Source organism: Melozone crissalis, unplaced genomic scaffold (assembly GCF_028551555.1).
Source record: "Melozone crissalis strain CALT ecotype California unplaced genomic scaffold, PUWL_Pcris_2 ptg000005l_1, whole genome shotgun sequence".
NCBI lineage: Eukaryota > Metazoa > Chordata > Aves > Passeriformes > Passerellidae > Melozone > Melozone crissalis.
Window position 1 is genome coordinate 45,050,811 of NW_026535783.1, and position 24,160 is coordinate 45,074,970.

General features: G+C 34.7%; 1 protein-coding gene across 22 annotated transcripts in view; it reads left to right on the plus strand.

The window, feature by feature from the left end:
* The window catches only part of PTPRD (protein tyrosine phosphatase receptor type D), a 1,150,230-nt gene that overhangs the window by 1,115,333 nt on the left and 10,737 nt on the right, over positions 1–24,160 (plus strand). For all 22 annotated transcript variants that reach the window (XM_054282388.1, XM_054282398.1, XM_054282418.1 and 19 more), the window contains 6 exons: positions 2,149–2,268; positions 2,797–2,951; positions 19,640–19,925; positions 20,370–20,548; positions 21,827–21,953; positions 22,874–22,999. In XM_054282388.1, the coding sequence (XP_054138363.1) occupies positions 2,149–2,268; positions 2,797–2,951; positions 19,640–19,925; positions 20,370–20,548; positions 21,827–21,953; positions 22,874–22,999 (993 nt within the window). The remainder of the gene's footprint in view (positions 1–2,148; positions 2,269–2,796; positions 2,952–19,639; positions 19,926–20,369; positions 20,549–21,826; positions 21,954–22,873; positions 23,000–24,160) is intronic.

Below are 24,160 nucleotides of genomic sequence, written 5' to 3' on the forward strand. Positions count from 1 at the left end.
CTGCTCAAACTTTGTCAGTAGCAGACCGCAAGATGGGTACTTTTTCAGAAATGCTTTCTGGAAGCTAGTACTGCTTCTATGAGCATATAATTTCTATGTGAGATCTGTCCAGTGAAGAAAGAATGACATATTTAGGCATACAAAGGCACAGACACACTTTTCTCTCATTTGAATTTAAAAAATCATTTTTATTAATTTAAAAAAACCCAGATTTAGTCAGAGTAAACCTGTAGTTGTGAAGATTACAAATTACAGTTATTATGTATCCACACTTTCTATGAAAAAATGTTTCCAAAAACATTCCATTCCATGGGAATTAATAAATAATAAACCACAACTTGTTTGTTTAAAATACAGGTAACCAATATAGACATGTTGCACTGTTTATATATTAATTATAAAGTGAAGCTAGATTTTCTATGATCATATTTAAATTTCTCAGTTGAAAACATGCTTTTTAGTTTGATTTACAAAGACCAAAGGGGCAAGTACTAGGAATCTTGCAAATATATACTGTATATATAGTACTTATTCTTTCAGTAAGTGACACAAATGAGTAATTATTTATTTACTTAATAAGAGAATTTTTGCCCTTTCAATCCTATTTTTTCACAGAGCAGTATCAATAAAACATTTTTAGTTACTTTGTTGCAATTCTTTATCTCTAAACTAAATTATCATTGCCTGTAAAAAATTGTTTCCTTTTACTTTGCCACTAATTAATTCTTATCCCCTGCTTCAGTGGGTAGAATTTTTTTCTACTCTATCTAGATTACTTGTTCTCAGACTGTGATTTGTGAGCCATTAATGATCTGTGACCTCTGAGCCTCAAAATAAAATGTTCTGTGAGAAAGAGCTATTTGGGTCTGGGGAGTTGGAGAGCATACTAAGTCTTTTTTCACTAACTGTTGTGCAGAATGAAGAACCTGGAGAACCGCGAGTTTCAAAGATGCATATCTTAATTTTCCATTTTGGGGAAATAACCGGTTTTACTCGTGGATTAGCATGACAATTTACATCTTTTTACTGCAAATATTGTGCAATATTCTGCTTGTGATGTTTGTTACATTTAGTGTATTCTCATTGAATTTTGTATGCGTCTGGCTTGGAGAGATTAGTGAAGACGTGTTAAAAAACCCAGTGTGTTGTTACTGGACTCAGTTTAAACTTATTTTCTGTACTGTAGGCAGGGCTAATTGGTAAGAATGTATTGTTATAAATAGAATAGAGATTGACTCTCTGTTTTCACCCATCAGCCACTGAAAGTAAAATATTTTAAAGTACTTGATTACCATACTGCTTTGTACTACATTTTTGGTGGGTTTAGGGGTTCAGCAATTCTGTTTTCTTAACAGTTAACATTGAACATACCCTTTTTAACCAAAACAAATTATTGGGCCTTAGAAATGTTGATAAAAATATGGTTCTCCTATGTGTCATCTTACACAGAATTATTGCATATTTTAATATTCTAGACTGTGGCATTTTAAAACTAGGATTCCTCTGAATGAAATGTTTTGTGTTTTTTTAGATTTGATGGGTGAACTCTCCACCAAACCATTTTTTAAATGCCTATGGACTCAATTTCATGATGTGCTTCTTCTCTGATGAACACTGATCTCAGAAGGAAATTTTTTTCTCACAGTCTACTTAATAGTTGCTGATGCCCTTTCATTTATCGGTGTACAGAAATTATTTCTAAAAACCTACTTGTTTGTACTGAGCTATAACTATGCATAATAAATACTAACATCAAAGCTGTAGTTTATAAGTTTGGGGACTAATGTAAAATATGGCAAATATTAAAAAAATGTTCCACCTGTGTTGAAGTACTGTTATGAAGTTATGGACTTTGAAAAGCGAGGATATAGGTCATACTTTAGGCTACTATAAATTGGTTTTTTCTACAGTGTATTCTATGTTTATTAGCATTTCCCAATTATATGTCCTACTGAACTTGCCCATTATGGAAGAAGACATTATATAGTCTACTACCAGAAGAGCAGTTCCTGTGGATGATAAATTTCTTGTGTTGGAAGTTGGCCATTGTATCTCCACATATTTTTAAAGCCTATGGTGATATACAGTCAGATTTGTAATAAATTTCAATATTAAATGTATTAAATGATAACATGTTTTTCACTGCAGGTGAAGTGTGATCAATACTGGCCAAGCAGAGGCACAGAAACTTATGGACTAATCCAAGTCACCCTTTTAGACACTGTTGAATTGGCAACGTACTGTGTTCGTACATTTGCACTTCACAAGGTATACATACTTATATATAATTACTATATGCTTTTAAATTGAAAGGCTGGCAGTTTTTTCTCTCACCTCCCATTCCTCCTTCCTTTCTATCACTGGCCTCCCTCCTGTCACCTTGTCCTCCTTCTTCCTTTTGCTTCCTGCCTTACCTGTGCGCCTTTTTCCCTTACTTCCTTATTCCCTTTCTCCCCTTCTCCTCCTTTCTAGCCTTACCCTCGTTTCCTTCTAACAGTGCTGAATATTGAGACTTCTACAGAGTACATGTTCCTGATAATATGAAGTTTTGTAAGTTAATGCAGAGCTCTCACCATGAAAAAGCTGAATACTTGTGGTGCGCAAGTGTACAGTACATTTAAAGATCTTACATTGTTTGAATCTGTAATTAGGATTTTCCTCCATAGTTCTTTTTCTTGCTGGCCCCGAATATTTAATCAATTTTCACTAGTATATATGCTTTAGCAGTTGTTTTACTGAGAAGTGCTAATATAATCTCAAGTAGCACTTTTGTCATGAAACTTTTAAATTTCATAGAATGGCTCAAGTGAGAAAAGGGAAGTGAGGCAATTCCAGTTCACTGCCTGGCCTGACCATGGTGTCCCAGAACACCCAACACCATTCTTGGCTTTCCTGCGACGAGTCAAGACTTGCAACCCACCTGATGCTGGACCTATGGTTGTGCATTGCAGGTAAGCCCAGAAGTTTGCATGGTATCTCAAGGTTCCTGCTTTCTGTTTTGTTGCAGATGAAAATATGATTTTCTTTCAAATAGACTTCTGAGTCTGTCAAAGAAAAAGGTGGTTGCATTGCAAATTAAGTATGCCACTCCCAGCTTGGGTAGGCTAGAATTATTTTATTTGGTCTATGCACAATTAATTTAATTTTAATACGTCAAAAGATCTCCAGGAAGAATGTCTGCAGGAAGAATACAAATGTATCTGTGGCATTCAGAATGTGGCATGAAAAAGGAAGGGGATGGTATTGGTTTAAGAGCCTAAGTATTGAAAAAAGTATGTTTTAAGCAATTAAACACTTTCTGAAATTTTTACTGAATTTATATTGTGTGAGAAAGTAGCAAACATGGGAATTAAGATTGATAAATTCAGGTAAGACCAAAATCTTTATTCAAGGTTGGATCCCCAGTTTAGGACTTTGAGGAGCTGAAAATGCAAAGGATGTAACTGGGGAACAAGCTGAACCCAGTTCCAGGGAAATTAGTTCTCCATGCTTTTTTGCAAAGTAGCACACCTCTTCAGGCATTGTAAGGTATGAATTAGTAACCATGGAAGAAAAAAGTCAGCTGTTTTTTGTGTGTTGGGACTAAGGAAAATGAAGAGGAAGAGATGCAGCTTCTTTGGAATTTGCTGAACAGATCTTTGATAAAGCCTTAAAATCATGTTGATAAGGACATTATCAGAACATATATACCAATTCTGATTGAAATAAACTCCAAGATGTGTTCCCTCATTCCAGGGCTATATTTTCATACATTGTATAGCTTGCTGCGTAGCCCTTTTCAAAGCAAGTTCCTAAGATCACTGTTTCTTGTGAACTTCAGTTTGGAATACCTTCAGTTAGTAAGGCTGAGAGCTGCTATATATGGACCTCTGCAGGTACAGATGCTTAGCATATTTGAAAATCAGTCTTGCTTTTTTCATCCAAAACCTGAGAAACAGTAATTACAGCATACTGCCATGTCTAGTTCTGACTTCTTATATTGGCAACCCATCCATGGACTCTGATAATTTAAACACTTTTTAAGTGATTGAAAGAGTCTCCTGTAAACAATATAATAAAAATAAATTCAACAGGAAAACAAAATAAGCAGAACTTAAATGTTGAAAGGCACAGACTGTTTACAAAATACCAGAGAACATGGAACACAGATATTAAATGTTTATTTAAACACCAGGATTAAAAATGTGGAATAATTATAAATAACAATACAAATATACTCATAAAGCTTGCTGAGTGTTTCTTGAATGGAGAGGCATATTTTTGTACTTGCATTTACAGGGTCTTAAAACATTTTGGTTATTGTGTAGGATTTTAGGTTTCCTCAGATACAACTTCTTTAGCTTCATCCATATATAGCATACTCCAAAGTTGCTCAACAGTGAAGATGCTGTATGCTACCTCAAAACCAAACTTAATAGAAGAAATTAATTTTCCCACTCTGGAAAATCTCTTCATATAATAGCCTAAATTACCACTATGGAAAAGTAGGCAAATTAAATCAGTTTTTATGGCTAGCCATTGGAAAAGATGAAATAAAATGCATTGCTTGTTATCACCCAGTGGTACTGATGAAGGACAAGGCAATTATTTTCCCTTTATCATTAGTTTTGCATGCAGATTTCATTGAAAGTGGTGGTCAAGTTAGGTAGTATGATTTTATGCCCGAGGGACTTTTTTATCCCAAATTCCTATTGATTTATGTATCAATAATTTATCTGCAATAAGCATGATCTGCTATATATAAGCTTTTTGCCTTATGTATACTTGCTAGAGACATTAGGATTCAGTCACTTCATACAACCTAACCTCTAAAAGACAGACTTTCACATATCCTATTATTTTAGTCAGGTTTTTAAATTTGACTCCTAACAATTTGTCTATGAACAGAATTAATGTAACCAGGTTTCTGAAAAACTTTAAAATGTATGTCTCTATAATTAAAACAGGCTGGACATTTAGCATCAAGTGTTCTGGATAGTCCAAAGTTTATTAATCTGCTAATTTACTCCTCCATGTAATGTGTTGACTATCCAACTGATAGACTAATGAAGTAACTAAAGTGTTTCTCACTATAGTCATGTTAATGTGTCACTTTTCAGGCATTCTGTAGCACCATAAAATTCAGGGATTTGTATTGCCTTATCATTTTACATTCAACATGATTTTGTCGGGCCTGTCTTGTGCAGGGACAGGAGTCAGATTTCAGTAATCCCTGTGGGTCCCTTCCAACTCAGGTTATTCTGTGATTCTATGATTATTAAATTGGTTCAAAAAATCAAAAGAGGAACAACTATAGAGCATCGCCACAGTATTTGTAGGCTAAAGGATATGTCTTTCATACAGCAATATGAAAATTCTTCCTATTTAGTTTGAACTTGAAGTACCGGACATGCATAAACATTTCATTTCACATTATAAAAAATGAATTTAAAACAGTTAAGTACAAACTCTGCACATTACCCAGTTTTTAATTAGAATCTGCTTTCCATTTTTTTTCCTTCTCTGTTGCTCACTTCGTAAGTTTCTCCATTCCAATCTTTCCTTTGCCTATTATAAGCCATTTAACACTTTTATCAATTTTTTCTCTCCACATCTGGACTGATCCTTATTCTCTGGGCCCCTCTGAGTATATTCTAATTGTGTCCTTCAATTCCATTGTTTTATCAAACTTATTTCATTGTTTATATCACATTGCTGAACCATTTAATGAAATATGTTCCTACCTTTCTTAGTATTTTCTCTGAAGTAAGATTGTAATTCTAACAGTAATTGTCATTCTAATTTTGCCAAGCATTTTCTTTTACTTTTACTGCCCTCTACTAGTTGCTGTTTTCCATTGAGATATTTTTCTGTTCTTGAAAAACGTCTTTATTTTCATTTATTCCTTTCCTGGCCCCTAGTCTGCCTCTACATCCTTTTTAATATTCCTCCTTGTTCTGTATCTTGTCTGTTATTGTCTCCCATTTTGTGTTTAGGTCTACCTAAATCCCTTTTCATTAAATTTCCCCTTTTCATCATCCAGATTTAAAAAGTACTTAAGACTTTTCTAACTAGAGCCAAACAATACAATACAGAACCATATCTTATATCCTTTGCCTATGGTAGACAGTCTTTTTAACAATATCTCATTGAAGGAGTAATCTGAGTTTAGTTTCTAGAAGGAACACAGGATTTATAGTGGCAATTTTAAGCCATCTGAGACAACACTAATACCTTCTTTTATATTTCTTCCACTAACTACCAAACTATCGGAGCTCAGGAAATTCTAATAATCACATTACAGAAGTATAAACAGAATGGGAGCTTCCTTTCAAAATGTGTTTGATAAAAAGAAAGAGTGGGCTTTAAGAATCGGTGGAAGTCTTTTTCTGCAAACTTTTAAACTATAGAAACTGAAAAACAAAGCTATTGACAGTACAGGGAGAATTTATTTCTCACCCTGTGTGGGTGAGGAACACAAGAGCCACCTGTCTGTGTTTTGATGTTTACAGTTACCCCCTGTTTATTCTGCATTTATAGGTATGTATTGCAAGTGAAAGGTTTAGCCTAGGATTTTCCTTACTCCATTCCTACCCATCTGCCTTAATAATGACGAGCAGTTGTCTTTCAGTCCTTTTCATGTTAAGGGATTAAATGGTTTTCTAGTTTGCTCCATGGTTTTGGGGTACAGCTAAATGTCCAATAGAGAATCAAGGTAGATGGAGACCCAGTTCATGAGTGACCCCAGACAAGCTTGTATCAAAGCCTCATTTGTTGGTTAGCTATTTTAATATCCTGTCCCTAGGAAATGGTTTTTGAATGTGTGAAGAGTTTATTTAACAATTACAGAGCGCTTAATGGGAAGAAGTCTGAGCTGAAAACATCTGATTACTGAAGTACCCACCCAGTACATAATTGAATACGCTCTTTTCACATAACAGTGACCAAAAAAACATAGTTCTATCTAGTGAAATTAACTGAGAATGTACATACTACCATTCTACATTACTAAGCTTGATGATTTCTGATAAATGCATGTCAAAGATATGCAAATGGAAATATTTTTAATAATGTTTGTGTGATAATAGCAAAGAAATACAGAATTATATAATCAGAATTTCCAAAATATTGGTAATTATTTATTACTAATGTATATGCAACAGGCCTCTTTGCTTGTCATTTAGACATCTGCTTTTGATAACAGTTTGATTGCCTGTACAGTATTGAATTTGAATCTAATGTTGAAGTCAAAAATATGTTGAGAATTTCATGAGGACATTCTACCAGTCAAAGCCCTACTTGTTGCTGTGGTTTAACCTCTGCCAGCAGCCAAGCCCCACACAACTGCTTACTCACTCCCATAGCAGAGGGATGGGAAGAGAATCAAAAGAGTAAAAGCTGGAAAACTCATGGGCTGAGATAAAAGCAGTTTAGTAGGGAAAGAAAACGCTGCACACACAAGCAAAGCAAAACAAGGAATTCAGTCATTTATTCAGTGCTTCCCATGAGCAGGCAGGTGTTCAGCCATCTCCAGGAGAGCATCACTCATAATGATGACCTGGGAAAACAAATGCCATCAATCCAAAAGTCTCTCCCTTCGTTCTTCTTCACCCCTCTTTATATGTTAAACATGATGCCATATGGTCTGGAACATCCCTTTTGGTCAGTTTGAGTTACCTGTGTCTCCTCCCAACCTTCCATGCACACCCACCTTCCCTGAGCTCCTGCACCACACACTGAAACAGAGGCAAGAAGTCTGGGTGGAAAATAAGTTGTAGTCCAGCCAAAACCAGCACACTTGTGCAGAAAGGTTGGCAGGATTTTTACTGGAAAAGGTAGCTAAAACATATTCACAAAATTAACAGGTATGTTAATTTTAAGGGGAAAAAGATAATTCTTTCAGCAATAGATCATTGCTGAAAGAATTATGGAACACCAAGGGAAACATCAAGGCCTAATGTAAATGCAGATTTTTAAATTTAAGTAATCAGATATTTTGTAAGAACTACCTCGATGAATGGTGTAGTTGTCATAACGTAAATGCATAATTCCACTCTACTCTTTTCCCTAGAAAAAAGATTAAGTTTTCTGTCTATATCTACTAGGGAAGGCAGTTCAGTAGAGCCTCAGTCAATGTTGAGCTAAATGTTCCATGATCCTTATTCTTAGTGTGAGATTTGAAAGAGAAAAGCAGATAAATTAAAGTTGAATGCAAAAAAACAAACAAACAAACAAACAAAAAACCCATAACCCAAAAACAACAGAAAAAAAAATCCACAAAGGAAATTTATCACTCCCTTATTTGTTTAAGTACTTACTCTTACTTGTAGGTACTTTGCACAATGGGTTAAAATCTTGGTTGGTTTATTTAGAGTAACTTTTCTGAAAATTTTTCTGTGGTGGCTGAAATAATTGATGCCCATAGATTTTTTTTTTTTATTTACAGTTATATTTTAAGATTACCCTTTCAGTCCCTTTCTACAGAAGTTGAGTAATGCTGCAATCCCACTGGTCTTTCGGCATGACTTGCCCTAATTTGCAGAGCTGATCAAGAAAAAATTGTTTCTTTAATGAAAAAATGCATGCTTAAATCCTAGGATTCTGCATTGGTGAGACACTAATGTGTGGTCTAATGATAGCAGGGAAAACACGTTTTTGTTTGAAGTTGGATTAGTGCAGGCAAACAGGTGCTAATCAGCTCACATAAACCAGTACTGGAGGGTGTTTGGAATTTTGTGCCACTATGTTTTCAAAACATCACAGAAACTTCAGTAGCTGGTTCAGTAACACTACCTAAAAGCTTAACATGTTAGTGCGGTCCCATATGTTTGAGTCTTTCTTTAATACCAGCACCAAGGGGCATATCTCTAAGACCCTTTTTCAAGCTTTGGCAGGTACTGCTAATGCTGCTATTGCTAACAGAAAGACTTGGCGGTTTAGAGGAATGTGACAGTTTTAAGTAAATCTATGTCTGACTACACTAACGTAACCAGTTAGCAGAGTGAAAAACAAGATAATTTTCAAAAAATAACAAAACACCATATGATATTCTATTTCCTAAAGTAGAATTCTTGTTCAGTGTATTTGAATAAAAAATAGAATGTTTAAGAAAAAAATATACTTATCAAAGGCAATGATTTTCCAGTGGATTATTTTATTTCATTTCTGTATAGTTTGAACTGCTTCTTTTGCCATAGGCCTTACAAGTGCTCATTTTTTAATCCTTGCAGTGAGTAGGTTGCAGATGACTGCCTATCCTTTTTCACGGTAGGGAAAAAACCTCCCCAGTACATATTCAAAAACAACACAAGTGAGATTGAAAAATACTAGAATCTTCCTCATCTCTTCCCTTTCCCTCTCCTGAGAACAATCCAGGACCCTTCCTAACTTCCTTGGACAGCTGAAAGCTCCAGAGAGGAAAAGACAGTGAAAACATTTTAGTATGACAAATATTTTAATATCATAAATATTTTAAATTTTCTCTATTTTACCCACATGTCTTCATCCAGAAGTTATTGAATTGCTACTGTGTATTAAACTGTGCTGGGTGTCATCCTGTACAAAAACACTGTAACGCTATTTACTCTTCAGCTGTTAGCTGTGGATCACAGTAGGTCTCATAAATATTGGTTTTTTTCATAGTCATTGTTCACTAATAGAAAACAGAGAGGGATAAGATTGCTATAAGAATCTCATATTGAAAAGATGTATAGTTGGTGATCCTGCTTAGGATATTTAGTTCCTCCTAATATAAAAATATAGGAATAAGTTAATGTCCATGGTTTTCCTTATATTTCATCTGTATTAATAGTCTCAGCAACTCTCACTATGGAGTCAGAAAAACTGACTGGCATTAGTTTCATTTCTACACATACCTTTATTCTTAGAAGTTATTTCATTTCAACATATATATATACAGGATGAGGCTTGCAGTGTTTATGCCTTGGATGGTTTCTCTGTCTTTGATCAATTGTTAGAGTTGCAGAATCTACTGGAAAAAGAGAAAGAGTCTAGAAGAAAAGTTGATAAAGGCTAAATGGAAGAAATTGGTATAGCAAGACACTCCTTGGTAATTTTATAATGAATGGTATTACACACATGGACAGGAGATGGCACAGGTAGAGGGGAGTTTGGATTTGCCTTCATATTTTCACCATAAAACTCTCAAGGTCATGAAAATGCAGATTACAGAAACCTTGCAGTTGAATACTCTGGATATTTTATGCTGAACATGCAAGACCTCTCATGTAATTATTGGGATACGTTCATGTGAGCACACAGACAAGAGGTAGTGTCTCCACCTGTATGCTGATTGAGAGAGAGAGAGATGGATGGGTCATGCTGGCTTTTCTCTGTTTCAAATATGAGTGTAACTAGTTAGAATCATCTTGATAGCAAAGATAGTATTTCCCAACTCATCTTCTAACTTAGCAGTGTTCTTATGAGCTTAGGTATCTAATTTTTTTTCATTAAATTTAGGCCCTTGCTTATGAAAACCTGGGAGTATGAACATGATAAGAACTAGCACACCATAGTTAATGTGATGGTACGGAGGGTCCTATAAAATTGGCCTTGATAGATTTTTTTCTTAGAGTAGGAAAATACTGTGCTATATTATCTGTAAATCTTCCATGATGTGTCAAACACAAGCAAACTGATGCTGATCCCCCTTCAAGTTTTGTCTTCAGTTAGACACCAGTTCTTCATAGCAAACAAGCCTTTCCTAAAACCTGAACTGTAGTTGCTGTATGTACTATGCTTCTATTGTTTATAAGCATTAAAACTCAGAAATTATCACTGAAAACATTATTAAAATTCAAAAACGTGTAAATAACAAGTAATAGGAATATTTTGTCATGCAGATTCAAATAATGAAAAACACCTACTTGTGATCTCTTTGATTAAATCCGTCATATGTGTATAAAGCCATATTTGGTTGGCACTTAGCCTATGGTTCAGGGATTATACTCCCCACTGGTGTGACTCAGGGCTGGATTATCTTTTGAAATCCTAAAAAGCTGCTGTGACTGCATAGGGCAAGATTTGTTTCTGGTAGCAGTCAGAAATCTGTAAAGGAAAAGAGCGAATGCTATTACTAGATAGAATCAGTGTTCTGTCTAGACCAGTATCCTCTCTCTGACAATGGCAAATGTTAGAAATTTTAAGGGGAAAGTACAAAACTCCAATGTCAACAATATTTCAGTAAAGTTTCCTCTCCAGCAGCAAGCATTTAGTGACTAGTTCAGCCTTGCTTCATGAGGATTTCAATTTTCCCCTTTATTCCTCTAGCTACCTAGAGAAACTGGTGGATACTTTTTTGCTTATATTCATGATTGTACACGCATTTCAAAGAACAAAACCAGGCAGTATTAACTATCCTTTTCCTTTTTAAAGTAGTTTCACTCATGTCACATTGGAAGATATTTGTTTACTTTTAATTTGAGTGTGTCTCTTTATTTCACTAAATGTCTTTGGATAAAAGGGTCAAAATTTTTTTTTCATGTTTTACATGTCTACAAATTTTCTTGAGTTCATATCCATCAAAATATTGTAACCCATTCCAGTATTTCTTGTGTGGAGGGAGATGGAAGGGAGTTCTCACATTCTTGACATTTTTGCTGGTTGTCTCTGTTCCCTCCTTTTGTGATATACTCTTTTTTTGGTAGCCTGAGTAAAAGTGACTATTCTCTGGGTATTTTTTTTCTTTTCTTTTTTTTTTTTTTTTAATAAGAGGTAGGGCAGTAAAAATAGTTCCATGATTATGTCACATTTTATTCTAAGTTTCCCAGGGGACATACTGAGGCCTGACTTTGATTTGGCCAACAAATGGCTTCAATTGAGCAGTTCTGCTGAAGACTGATGACTTTTTGCTGGGCAAAATAACCTGCCCCTCATTAAAATGTAATAATTGTCTGTAAGATTTTTTTAACAAATGCAATGCCTTTTCCATGTGTTATCTCAAATTACAAATATGTTGCTGCTGATAATTATTTCCATATATATATTATCATGTCCTACAAGGCCTGTAATTTCCTTTGACCTAAGCTGTAGTTTGATACATTATTTGATCAGCACTCTTAGTGAGTCATTTTATCCATATGTATTTAGTTAATTGGTTATTTTTCTCCCCACCCATGTTTATATATAATATACTCTACAAAGGAAAAGGAAATCTGACTGCTTGCAGCTGAGTCTAGTAAAAGAGCAATTAGGTTCTATCAGAGCCAGCAGCTGTCCGTAATGAATTCTGAATTAAAATTATGAGTGAAGAAAATAATCCAGCCATCTGCAGGAAATGTGAAAATATTTTTATAACCCAATAGCTGAATTCTGGAAAGGGGTATCTCTGAGATTTCCCAGCTGTACCTACATTAAATTCCGGAATATCCATAGACACAGAGTATGCTGGAACACATTGCATCAACTTGGCTACCCAGTGTGTTTGGCTAACTTCGAACAGGCTGTATTTTTATCTAAAGTAATCAGCATGAAAGTCTCTTTAAATCCTCTCTCCACGTCTCTAGAAGTAAAATGCAGCTTTAAAAATAGTCCTGTTATCTTTTCATGGAGGCTTTCCAATCAGTATTCTGCCCTGAATTTTAATCTTTCTTCATTTTTTTATACTTTTAGACTTAATTCAGGGTTTCATCACTTATCAGATTTTCTCAGTGACTGCTGCTCCAAGTAAATTCTGCATTGTGATGTCTATTTTTTTGTCACCTGAATTTTAAAAACATCATAACACTATCCAAGCTTGTTTTACAGCTATCTTGAAACTTCTATGCTAAAACTCCCATTATTTCCATTCTAACTTGCCCAAAATTTTTGCACCTAAGTTCAAAATCCTGAAAAAAAAGGAAGAGATTAGTGTCTAACCTCTAAATGACAAGTTGTGATTAATAAATGTGAAATGCTTTGTGGTATTGACCTTTCACAACCTGATTTTCTGTGTTACAGAGAATTCATGATGGTATTAAGATTTCAGAGGTTAAGAATTGTTGTAATGAGTACCAAGCTCTTCAGCGGTCAGTGGAGTATTGTCAAATATTACAAAGGGTATTTATTTTTTTCACTGCTTCATCTAAAAAAAAAAAAGACTAGTCTTCATATGAGCTCATCAGAGAAGCCTCAACTTTTTAAACTGTTTTCTACTGCGTAGCATCTCACTGCATTAATACTGTCTTGCAACCAATTCATTTTAAACCAGATCTAGAGGTGACAGCATCAAGTTTGTCTCATGCTCTGAATGTATCCTCTAGGTGTATCAGTTTTCTATTGAAAAGGAAGAGACATTCTGAGATAGAGATCCGAAACAATAGGTCTACTACTTCAAGGTCATATCAGCTTCAAGATTCAGGACTAAATTGCTGGTTATTTCAAGTTTTCAGAGTAGAGGAAAGTGGAGGAAGGGAGTGAGAAAATGTTTTAAAAAAGTTTATTCACAGATTCATTTAGGGCTTTGAATTGTGGTTGGTATTGCAAAACCAAAAGAGAACAAAAAAGCCAGTGTGGAGTAAAGAGTTCTGGTGATAACATCTTTCTTTTACTTTGTGCTTACCTGATGAAGTCCTATGTCTGGGTGACAACCTCAGACCATTTCACTGTTCCATCAGTCATAAATCCAACCAGAAAAAATCCCAAGGGAAGCTGCTGTTAAGAAAAGAAGAAATTGTTGTCCACAATAGGAATACAAAACACCTAGAATCAGGGAAGGGTCCAGAGGACTCTGGAACGGAATAATTGTAGTGGCTGGCAAGTACTTTCAAGGTCTTCCAGCTATCCAGATAGCACCAGTTCACCTTCTGCTACTCGCACTGATAGGCTGATAGCTCTTCTCCATGAAAATGTAATCAAAGCACAGAAAGAAATATTCAAAAGTATGAAGCTACTTCTCAAAACATTCCGCCCTGAGAATGCAAAGCAGGTTAACTGCAAAGGAAGGAACAAATAATTGTTAGCAGCAAGCAGCATAATTTCTGTCCATTGATTTCTCTGCTGTTCTGTAATCTTCACTTTTGTATATTGACTGTAGGATCACAGTGTACTTCCTCTGCTAAATTACTCAGAAATTGCATTTTTTTTGTATTTACTACAGCTGTTCAGGCATAGATCTATCTTTAATTGAAGGTAACAAGTCACAGTAAGATGTGTTTCTAAAATTAACCTTAAAATACTTTCTTTTTCTAAACTCTATTTCAGTCAATTTTAAAACATTCTTTCTTTAGTGGAATGCATAATATCACGAAGGCATTGTACATTGCAAAAATGTATAGTATACACTGAAACTCAACATATATCACAGAGAAGATATATTTAGGATAGTTACTCTGATGATAAATACAGAAATTAGTAAATTCATATATAAGATTGTATTTAGAGAAGTAGGAAGATAAGGAGAATATAGGAGAACTGAATTAATTTTGAAATAAAAAAATCACAATAAATCCTTGTAAACAGATAAAATAGTACAGAGAAATAAAGTTGATTTTAATGTCTTTTCTTTATATGACTGAGTAATTGAAGAAATCAGATAATACAGTGATTAAGCAAGGTGTATATGTAAAAATCCTCTATGAAAAGCAGGATTATGGCATGTATTGTTATATAGAATCAAAAATCAATTCTGAAGGAAAACTATGATGAGAAAAATAAGAGAGATGAAATAAGGTCAATGAACTTCTCAGTTATGTACAATTTCTGCTATTCCATCTCATAAGCAGGACAACAAGAGATTTTTTTCACCAACAGTTCATGATTTCAGGAAAGAAGCAGGTAGAACAATTATGATAATTTGTCCCTTTCAAGAAAGAAGAAGCAAGTATCATAATTAAGAGTGTGACTTTTCAATGGTATAGTTAACAAAGGTGTCAAGTACCTGGTGGCTGAAGTGTTGATTCAAAAGAAGAGCTCTAAGATGATCTGCTTTACAGCTGGGAAATTGAATGGTTATGCCTTTTATAAATATGTAGGATCATGGCACCAAATTTAGTCAGTGCATTTCAGTTTCTCTCCCAGAACATGTCTAGAATGTTATTTTTCAGAATCCCTATCCAAATTCCAGCAAAATCTAATAAAAGGATTTCTGTAGGGGAAGTTGTGTCTGTAACATGCTGGTTAATAACCCTTAATTGATCCTTTCCTCTGATTTTTTTTTTGTCGTGCATGACATTCTGTAACAATGTGTTTCACAATTTAATTATGTACTACTTTAAAAATTACTTCCTGTTTGTTTGAAAGTCTCATAATTTCATTTCATGATCCCAGTTATTATTTGGCAAGTAAAGAACAAATAATTTTTGTTTCATCTTCTGTATGTAACATTAATTTATGACCGATGAGAGGATTTGAACTGCTGTAATGGAATGTCATTGTTAGAAGGGTCTCTTAAATTTTTTGTTTTGTTGAACATTACAAATGCTACATTTTTAGCTTGCATGGAAAAATTCACCTTTTAAAATTATTTTAGTAAACAATTATTTCCTATACATGGGAGTTGTTAGAGAAATTTTTAGAAGTTTTGATTCTCTGTGTCTTAATATTTGAGGGTTTGTTTGTGTTCCAGTTACATTCTCATAAGACAGCTCCTTATCCTTGATCTCTCCAGAGCTGTACTTGGGATTAGATGAAGAACAAATTTACTTCCTGAACATTATTATACTTTTGCAGGTGCATATTACAAAAAAATGTGAGCTTGAATCTGGGGCAGTTATATTTGAAGAATTTATGGTAATAGTAGAATTCTGAGAATGTATGACTAAAATGAAAAATCTTATTAAAATGCTTCCTTTCTTAAAGGAAGAAAGAAATCTGACTGGATTTTGAGTTGTAACTATCCCATGTTTTTGGTCTACTACCTATGAAAACTAGGGAGAGTTCTAGACTGAGCCGTATCTGCTTGTAGTGAAATATTCTCCTGTTTTCCAATTTCTTTATTCCATGTTCTTTTTCAGACATTTTAAGTGACTTCAGTGATAAATATGGTTGCCTCCATGCATAGCCTAGGGATAAAGAAAATTCAGTCAGTGAAGTCTTTGGTAAAGCACTGCATCTAAGAAAGTGCTGAATACCATTCTTGTTGTCTGGTATCCAACCATAACCACAGTGAGAGGGAAAGAAAGTCACCGTACACTTCAATAAACTGCCAATACATTCTCAAAGGTCTCTTTTAAGCTGCTGTATTATTCTTGAAGCAATCCAACATCTCTTCTAAAATGAAATTTCAATTTACGTCTTTGCACAAGGTCTTTATGTTATTTTGATCAGATGTTTCTTTTCAAAAGGATGTTCAGTGGTTTTATAAGGGCCTTTTTTTTCTGCTTCCTCTCCAGGGGGGTGATTTTCTGCTCTGTTCTAATTTGCTAACCACAAAATGGGAAAATAATCTAAATATCGCTCTTGTCAGAAGTACTACAGAATTTCTATGGGATCAGAATCTAATCAATCATTAGAAGTTCCTCAGTAAAATCCAGATCTTTTTATATATTTCCCATATCACAACCAATTTAATGTACTTTCAGTTTATAAATGCAGGCTTCATTCAGTCTGAAACAGTAATATTCAATAAAATTTTCCCCTGATATGAGTCAAAGATGTCCTACATGATTTTTGTTCCATATTTTACTGTCTTTGCTTCCAATTAAATGATCTGTGAATACTGGTAATTACACTGCCTTCCTTTGCCAAATCACTGAAGTATCAGTAAAGGGTCATCATTTAAACAGCTACAAATTAATCACAAAAGCCAACCTTTAACACATCCATGCAGTGATTTGAATTCAGAATGTCCCCCTTATGCCTCTTCATTTTCCTTTTTTGAATTGTAGCTATTGTAGCTGTATTACATCACAGGACATTAAGCATGTTTCAGCTCATGGGACTGAGTCAGTCGTGATTTTAGAAATTGAAAGCAAATGTTATAATACTGTAAATGACAATATTTGAAGCAGCAACAGTTTCCCAATAGGCATGTCTATTTAGCATATATCTAGGTTTTCAAATTGAAAATGTAGTAGTTCTTTCACTAACTGAAACAAAAATTCTAATTTTGACAGCAACACCAGAAGATGCAAACCAAAAGGGCAAGAAAGCCAATAACAAAAGTAGAAACTATTTGTGAAATTATTCTTATTAGCTGAATTATCATGGTTAGCAGATGAAAGACAGAGATTTGTTTTTTTATATATATTTCAGTGGCTTATTAGTGAAGATTCAAACTGTGTGGCTTCCCAGCAGTGTATCATAGTATATTGAGAAGGCTGTGTAATAGTGGAAGAGAAAGAGAAATGGGATAAAAAATTAGGGCAGGATAGTTTCTTTTATATAATAAGCTATTGTAGTTTGAAATTAGAAGGTATTGGGGGCAGGAAGGGCACATTTCAAAGAGTTAACACCTTCATAGCACTGGTTCTGTTTTTATGTGGAAAGTCAGAAGAGTAGTTTGGTAGACTTACATCAGTCTATTGGGCAGAACTAGAATGTAGTGAACACCTTAAAAGAGTAAAAAATCTCACTGCATAAAATGGTCCAGAGAGATCTGTGTCAGGAGCCCAAATGCCTCCATACATGTAGCGTGTCACCCCTTCATCCTTACCATGAAATTAGTGCATAATAATGTGTTTGGATCTGCTTTCATGATCTTCACAACTTCTGCATATTTCTGTAGGCTGGCAAATATCTTCCGTGCTAGAGTATACTAATAGCTATTACTGTTTGAGTTTGCTCATGGAAAAAATAAATATATAAATTATAATAAAATACATGAAAAGAAGAACTGAAAATTGTTCATTCCAGCTGAAGGCACAAGTTTTTAACTGGCTTGGGATTTTGCAGTTGTGGTCTGCAGGTACCAGGGACCTTTTTGATGTTCCATCTGAAAAATGGCATATCCAGTTATAAACATGATGTTGGAACAGCAATTTGTTCTGAAATTGAAGAGTAATTATTGAAGGAACGGTTTAAATATTATATAAACCAATCTGACATACAAACGTGTGTTACTTCTGTTGGTTTCCATTACAAGAACAAAAAAAAGCCCAAAGAAAATCACAACAGTGAGATAACTTTTTAAGGTTTTCTCCATGATTTTTAGCAATGTTAATGTCAACGGGTTTTCCTGGAATGCAGAGCTTTTATTATACAAGGTAAATGAACTAGGATAACTATAATTTTGTTTCTTTTTTTTTTTTTTTTCCTTCTCTACAATTCCCACTGATGAATATCACGGAAAGGTAAATTTTCTTTAACTCAGAATACAGGTTAATTCTTGTCAGAGTGGCATCTAAGAAAGTTGAGATGGATGTGTTTGGTCTATTAGCAAAAGTCCTCAGCTGTTTGAAGGGAATCTGCTGCTTGGAGGAGTAATCCTTGGCAAGAACACGTGATTAACAATATGTAAATCTGCTGTCTTAGAAAGACAATGTGCCTTTTGTTGGATAAAATATCTTTCTATTTTGTACTTCCTTCTGATGTGGTTATAAGGAAAATCAGTTTTACTGGTAATTGTCAAAGATTCTTAAGAAATAAGAAAGAATAAATAAATAAATAGGAAAAATAAATGTTTGACCTTGCCTATCAGTTTCAGGATGGACTTAGAATATTTAATATCTCTTGAAAATAGAGAAACTGTGAGAAGTTTTGGCTTTATAGTTGTCCTTTAGGAGCTTGATTATAATTATTTTTGTCTCTTTCTATTTATACTCAAAAGATTGCAGTTCATAGTGTTCTTAAATATTCTTAATTTAGCTAATCTCAGTGTCTTGAGGGTTTATAAACTGTTGTTTACTATACTATATGTTTCATTTTCAGTCACTAACTGAAAAAACTTAGGCATTTAGAAAGTCTGGAACTATAATTCATTGTTGCAGGCATGATGTGATCCTGGACAGAAAAACAATGTATGAATCCCATCACATTTTAAACTTCAGTTTAGTTTAGCTACATGATGCAAGTAGTTGCAACAAGACTTCATTAGGTTCAATCATACAAAAAGGCGTTCTGATTTGGTTCACTGCAGTTGGCATCCAAACAGTTGGATTTTCCCCAGCCTACAGCTAGCACAGCTCTCTAGTCATGGGTCTGCATTGCAAGGACTAACAGTATGTCCTAGCCAAGGGAAACAGCAGAGGACAGAACAAACTGTGTTAATAGAACCCCCATCAGCAGGGTTGGAGATGGGTGGAAAGTTGACCAGCAAAGTATGATAGAAATATGTAAGACACATTTTCTGTTAGATTATTGTTTGCCAACAAATTTACCTCTGTAAAGAGAATAGCAACAATAGCACGTTTAATGACTTAGAAATCATGCTATAAATAAAGCTTGAATTCTTAGAGTATTTATCATCTCCAGTAATTTCCATTTTTAAGCACATAAATCTTGAGAACATGTTGCAATGTGGTTTTTTTCTGTTACAGTCAAACCTGAAACTGCAAGTTACAAAGGTGTCATATAAAAGCATTCTGTGTTCTCAATTGCTTTTAATTGATATTTAAGGAGTTTACTTATTTCAGGGCACCAACCTCTTTCATAAAAGCTGGTGTTCACATTCAGAAACATGTGGTATTTAAATCAGCATTACAAAAGTTTAAATCTTGAATGATGTAAAAGTAAGCACAGTGAATGACACAGTCCATGTTTTCTCTCCCGTGTTCATTTCTTTTAGTGCTGGAGTCGGCAGGACTGGCTGTTTCATTGTGATAGATGCCATGTTGGAGAGAATAAAGCATGAAAAGACTGTAGATATTTATGGCCACGTAACTCTAATGAGAGCACAGAGGAATTACATGGTTCAAACTGAGGACCAATACATCTTTATCCATGATGCACTGCTGGAAGCAGTGACATGTGGAAATACCGAAGTGCCAGCCAGAAACCTGTATGCATATATCCAGAAGCTGACACAGATAGAAACAGGCGAGAATGTCACAGGAATGGAACTGGAATTCAAGGTACTGGCATTTTATGTTGTGGGTAACCAAAACCAAATGGTCTAACACTGAAGCTGCTCTGCTCTTCACCACTTGTTTCCAGTAATCAGAAGATAAAAGACACCCTTAGACTAAAATTTTAAATTAAATGTCTGGATAAGAACCATTCAGTTGAGGTTCATTTAACCATGCTGTTCCTTTATTGTTACTATATCTTGAAATATGTGTTTGTGTAGTGATTTAATCCCAGAATTTGTCCAAATGCACTAATGGAGCAGACATTGTACTTTGAAAAGGTGTTAAAGAAGCTTTACAAATATTTGGGTAATGCAATAGAATATGGAAGAGTAAGCATCTGAAGTTGAAATTATTCATTAATGGCTACTAAGCAGAAATTATAAAACCTGATAGTGTCACTTGTCTTTGTTATACCTGGCCTTAATTCTTTTAACTTGTTTTCAACAGCGTCTTGCTAGCTCTAAGGCTCACACTTCAAGATTCATCAGTGCCAATCTTCCATGTAATAAATTCAAAAATCGCCTTGTCAATATTATGCCATATGAATCCACAAGGGTATGCTTGCAGCCTATCCGAGGAGTAGAAGGCTCTGATTATATTAATGCCAGTTTCATTGATGGATACAGGTACAAATCCTGTTGTGTTCTTATCTTTACTGTTTTAAAAGTTTACAAAATTGTTTATGTAATTATTTTGAAAAAAACAGAACAGTATAGAAATCCAGTAATTTTTTTGTCTGTTCAGGGCTTATTTGATTGGATGTTTTTTAAAAATTTAGTAAAGGGTTTATATTTTTTCCCCATGTAATATAGAAAAATTTTGTAAATTACATAGAATCTTAAATATTATATTTTAACCTGTGTTTAAGCCACTGAGAGCTCTCAGTATGCTTTACATGCTGAAAGTTAATGAGACTTCAAGCATGCTCATGATTTGGACCCCTATTTGTTCACAGTTTTTCTGCTTAAAAGGATATCTAGAAATAAGATACAGGAGATACACTCTGTGTGTCAAGGTGATAACCTACAGTCTTGGGACACTGCCTAGGACTCGATCTAACCAAGGAAGGCCTTTTGTATATAAACAGATGTGCAGCCCACTGGCCTCTTCATGACAACATGGAGCAGTATGCCCTCAGCTGACTTAGAGCAGCTGGTTGAAAAAGACATGAAAGGGAAATGGCATTATTTGCCTGTGTTTGCCATAGTTTAGGTGTGCCTGAGTATCCGTATCCACAGAGTGAATTTTCTGAGCCTCAGCTCATAATTGAAAATAAACTTCATCTCCACTATCACCCACAAAGGTATTGCTGTTGCTTGGAAGAAGCAAGAGCAACACAAACTGGTCATCATCTTATAAAGCTGTTGATGCAATCTTTTAACATTTTGGTGGTAGCTTTCCCCAGTAGGATATTAGGGCCTGGAAATTCACACTCCATTCCCAAATTTTCTTCCTGCCTTACTTTTGCTGGAGGCATCAGACTGTTGAAATGAAGTTAATAAAGAAACTGCTTGATGCTATAATTCCTAAACTTAATAGATTGCTAGACAGTTATTTCTATAAAATGAACCAGCACAACTAAGTGTTTCTTAAGTGCTTTTTACAGCACACAAAATTGAGCAATTAGAATTGCATTAAAATTTAAATAATAATGATAAAGTCATACATCATAATATTAACAGAGTAATTTTCCTCTCAAAGTTCTAAAAATAAAAAGCCATCGTTTGATTAAACAATCATAATAAGGTTTTAATGTGCTCATTATTAACAGTATATACATTTTCCCTCCAGATAATGTTTTCATATAAGCAAAGAACATGAGTATAGATCCAAAATAATACTGTAAATAATACTGTTAATCTACTTTTGTTTGTTTGTTTGTTTGTTTATTTTTGTTAACATAGACAACAAAAAGCTTACATAGCTACACAGGGTCCTTTAGCAGAAACAACTGAAGACTTCTGGAGAATGCTCTGGGAGCATAACTCTACAATTGTGGTCATGCTCACTAAGCTACGAGAAATGGGCAGAGTAAGTACTGCTCTAATATTCCTTTACTAAAATGTTGGTTGCAGCAGCTCTTTTCATTAAAATATTTAATTCTTAGGGATATCTAAAGATAAGAATTTTGGTTCCTTCTTCTTTTGAAACAGGAGTGGCCTTCCTGGTCATAGATGTAAATTTTTCCAATCTAGACATGGTGTGTTTGTGTGGGACACATTGAGATTGAGCAAGAGAGACCATTGTTGTCTATTGAAAAAGAAAGATCTCTCTTTTGGAAACTTCACTTTTGCAGCATCTCATTGTAACAATGTTAAAAGAAAGTGTGGTATTTTTTAGATTGGAATGTCTTCTGTGTGTTCTGTGCTGCACATGAAAGTTTCATCCCCCAGTTTGCAGTTCTAAACTCATTTCATTGGTACTCTGCCTGCTGGAAGGAATGAAGTAGTCTGCTGTCTGGACAGGATTACATCAAGAGAAAGCTGGCATCTGATAAGTGAAATCTGAGTTAGACCATGTGTCTGAGAGAAAAGAGATTATTCAGGACATGGCTAGTGGATGAGTAGTGACTGAGGATAGAGTAGTGACTGAGGCCGGGGGGACTTGCTCCAACAAGCAAAAAGGAAGAAAACTGAAGGTGGTATCAAGATTTAAATTGAGATAAAAATTCACCATTGAAAATTAGATTAAGGATAGCTCTTGTCGCTGATAGATAATAAAACTGAGCAGAAGTATAAGCAAGTTCAGATAGACAGCAATCAATGAGAAACCCTTTGCAATGCAGTATTAAAGATAACTTCTTACTCTACACCAACACAAGCAGTCCATGTTCCTGTCACTATTGGCACGTTCCATGAATATTATACTTAGCTGAGTAAAAAAGGGTTTATACCAGTTTATGGTAGTGCTCTCAAATAATAGGAAATGTATTTTACTTTGTTATTTCATAGGAAAAATGCCACCAGTACTGGCCTGCAGAGCGCTCAGCCAGATACCAGTATTTTGTGGTAGATCCAATGGCAGAGTACAACATGCCACAGTATATTCTGAGGGAATTCAAGGTTACAGATGCAAGGGTAAGTCAACATAACATTACATTTGTTACCATAAGTATAAAAGAAAATGTTTACTTCTTTCTTTTTTCTGTGTTTGGGGGTTTTAGAATTTTTACTATTATTAAGAAAACCCAGAGATATACTTTCTACAAGCAATAATAAAAAATCAGATGAAGTTATTTTTAAATAAATGGGATCTTTCTGTAGGAATGATTGACTTCATTCAGATCTAGCATCTGGGTAGCACAGTTTTATAGTTCTGAACTATTTGTGCCAAAATACATTAGATTATTTGAGAACCATTTTCCTCTTTTTCCTCATTTTCCCCTTGATCATTATTGGCTACAATTTTTGCAACATAGAGTGTTGTTTTGTTGTTTTGCACCGCCCTTGAGGCTGAGTGAGTATGAAGGTTAATATACTGAGATTTTAAAACTGCAAAGCAAATTACATTCATAAGAAAAGCTGGACAAGCTTTGCACATTATAATTTGATTTTTCATGTAGTATATTTTCAGCTCTCTAGTATATCTGCAGAGTAGATACATGCAGCTGTGACCTTAGCATCCTCATTTTCATACTTCATTTCTTATCTGAATTCCTGAGTCCAAAACTGAATACTCATATAAGATTAAACATACATAAACTTTTAATATATATTTGGTGTTTCTCAGACTTGATTTCTAACATTTCAGTCTCTGTGGTAGGAAAACATACTGTCAGCCTCTGTTTCTGTAGGCACTGTGGAATAATACTTGTTCAAGCAAAACAGCAGGATGTAATGTCTACGAATATCATGAGTGTCTACTCAGAGTTGTCTGTCAGCATCTGAAATATTAGACTTCCTCATGGTTAGCTAGACCACTGCTTTTAATGTGAGCATCAGGTAAAATTGGGTAGTATTGTTATTATTGTATCAAGTGAGCATATGAACCTTTTGTTTGGCAAATGAGATTCGGGTGTAGATTTTTGTAAAGGAACTGTAGATGCATTGGATCTGATTTTCATTCTATTTGAAATGTGAATCATACGACTCATATCTTCTCTAGCCTATTTGTGCTTAAGAAAAGTGGAGAACAGGCTCCTAGCATCAGTCTTTAAACATGCTTGCAAGCAGAGATAGTCAAATCCAATTTCACTGCAAATATCCTGATAGTTTTAATTGATTTTCTATTAAAAGACT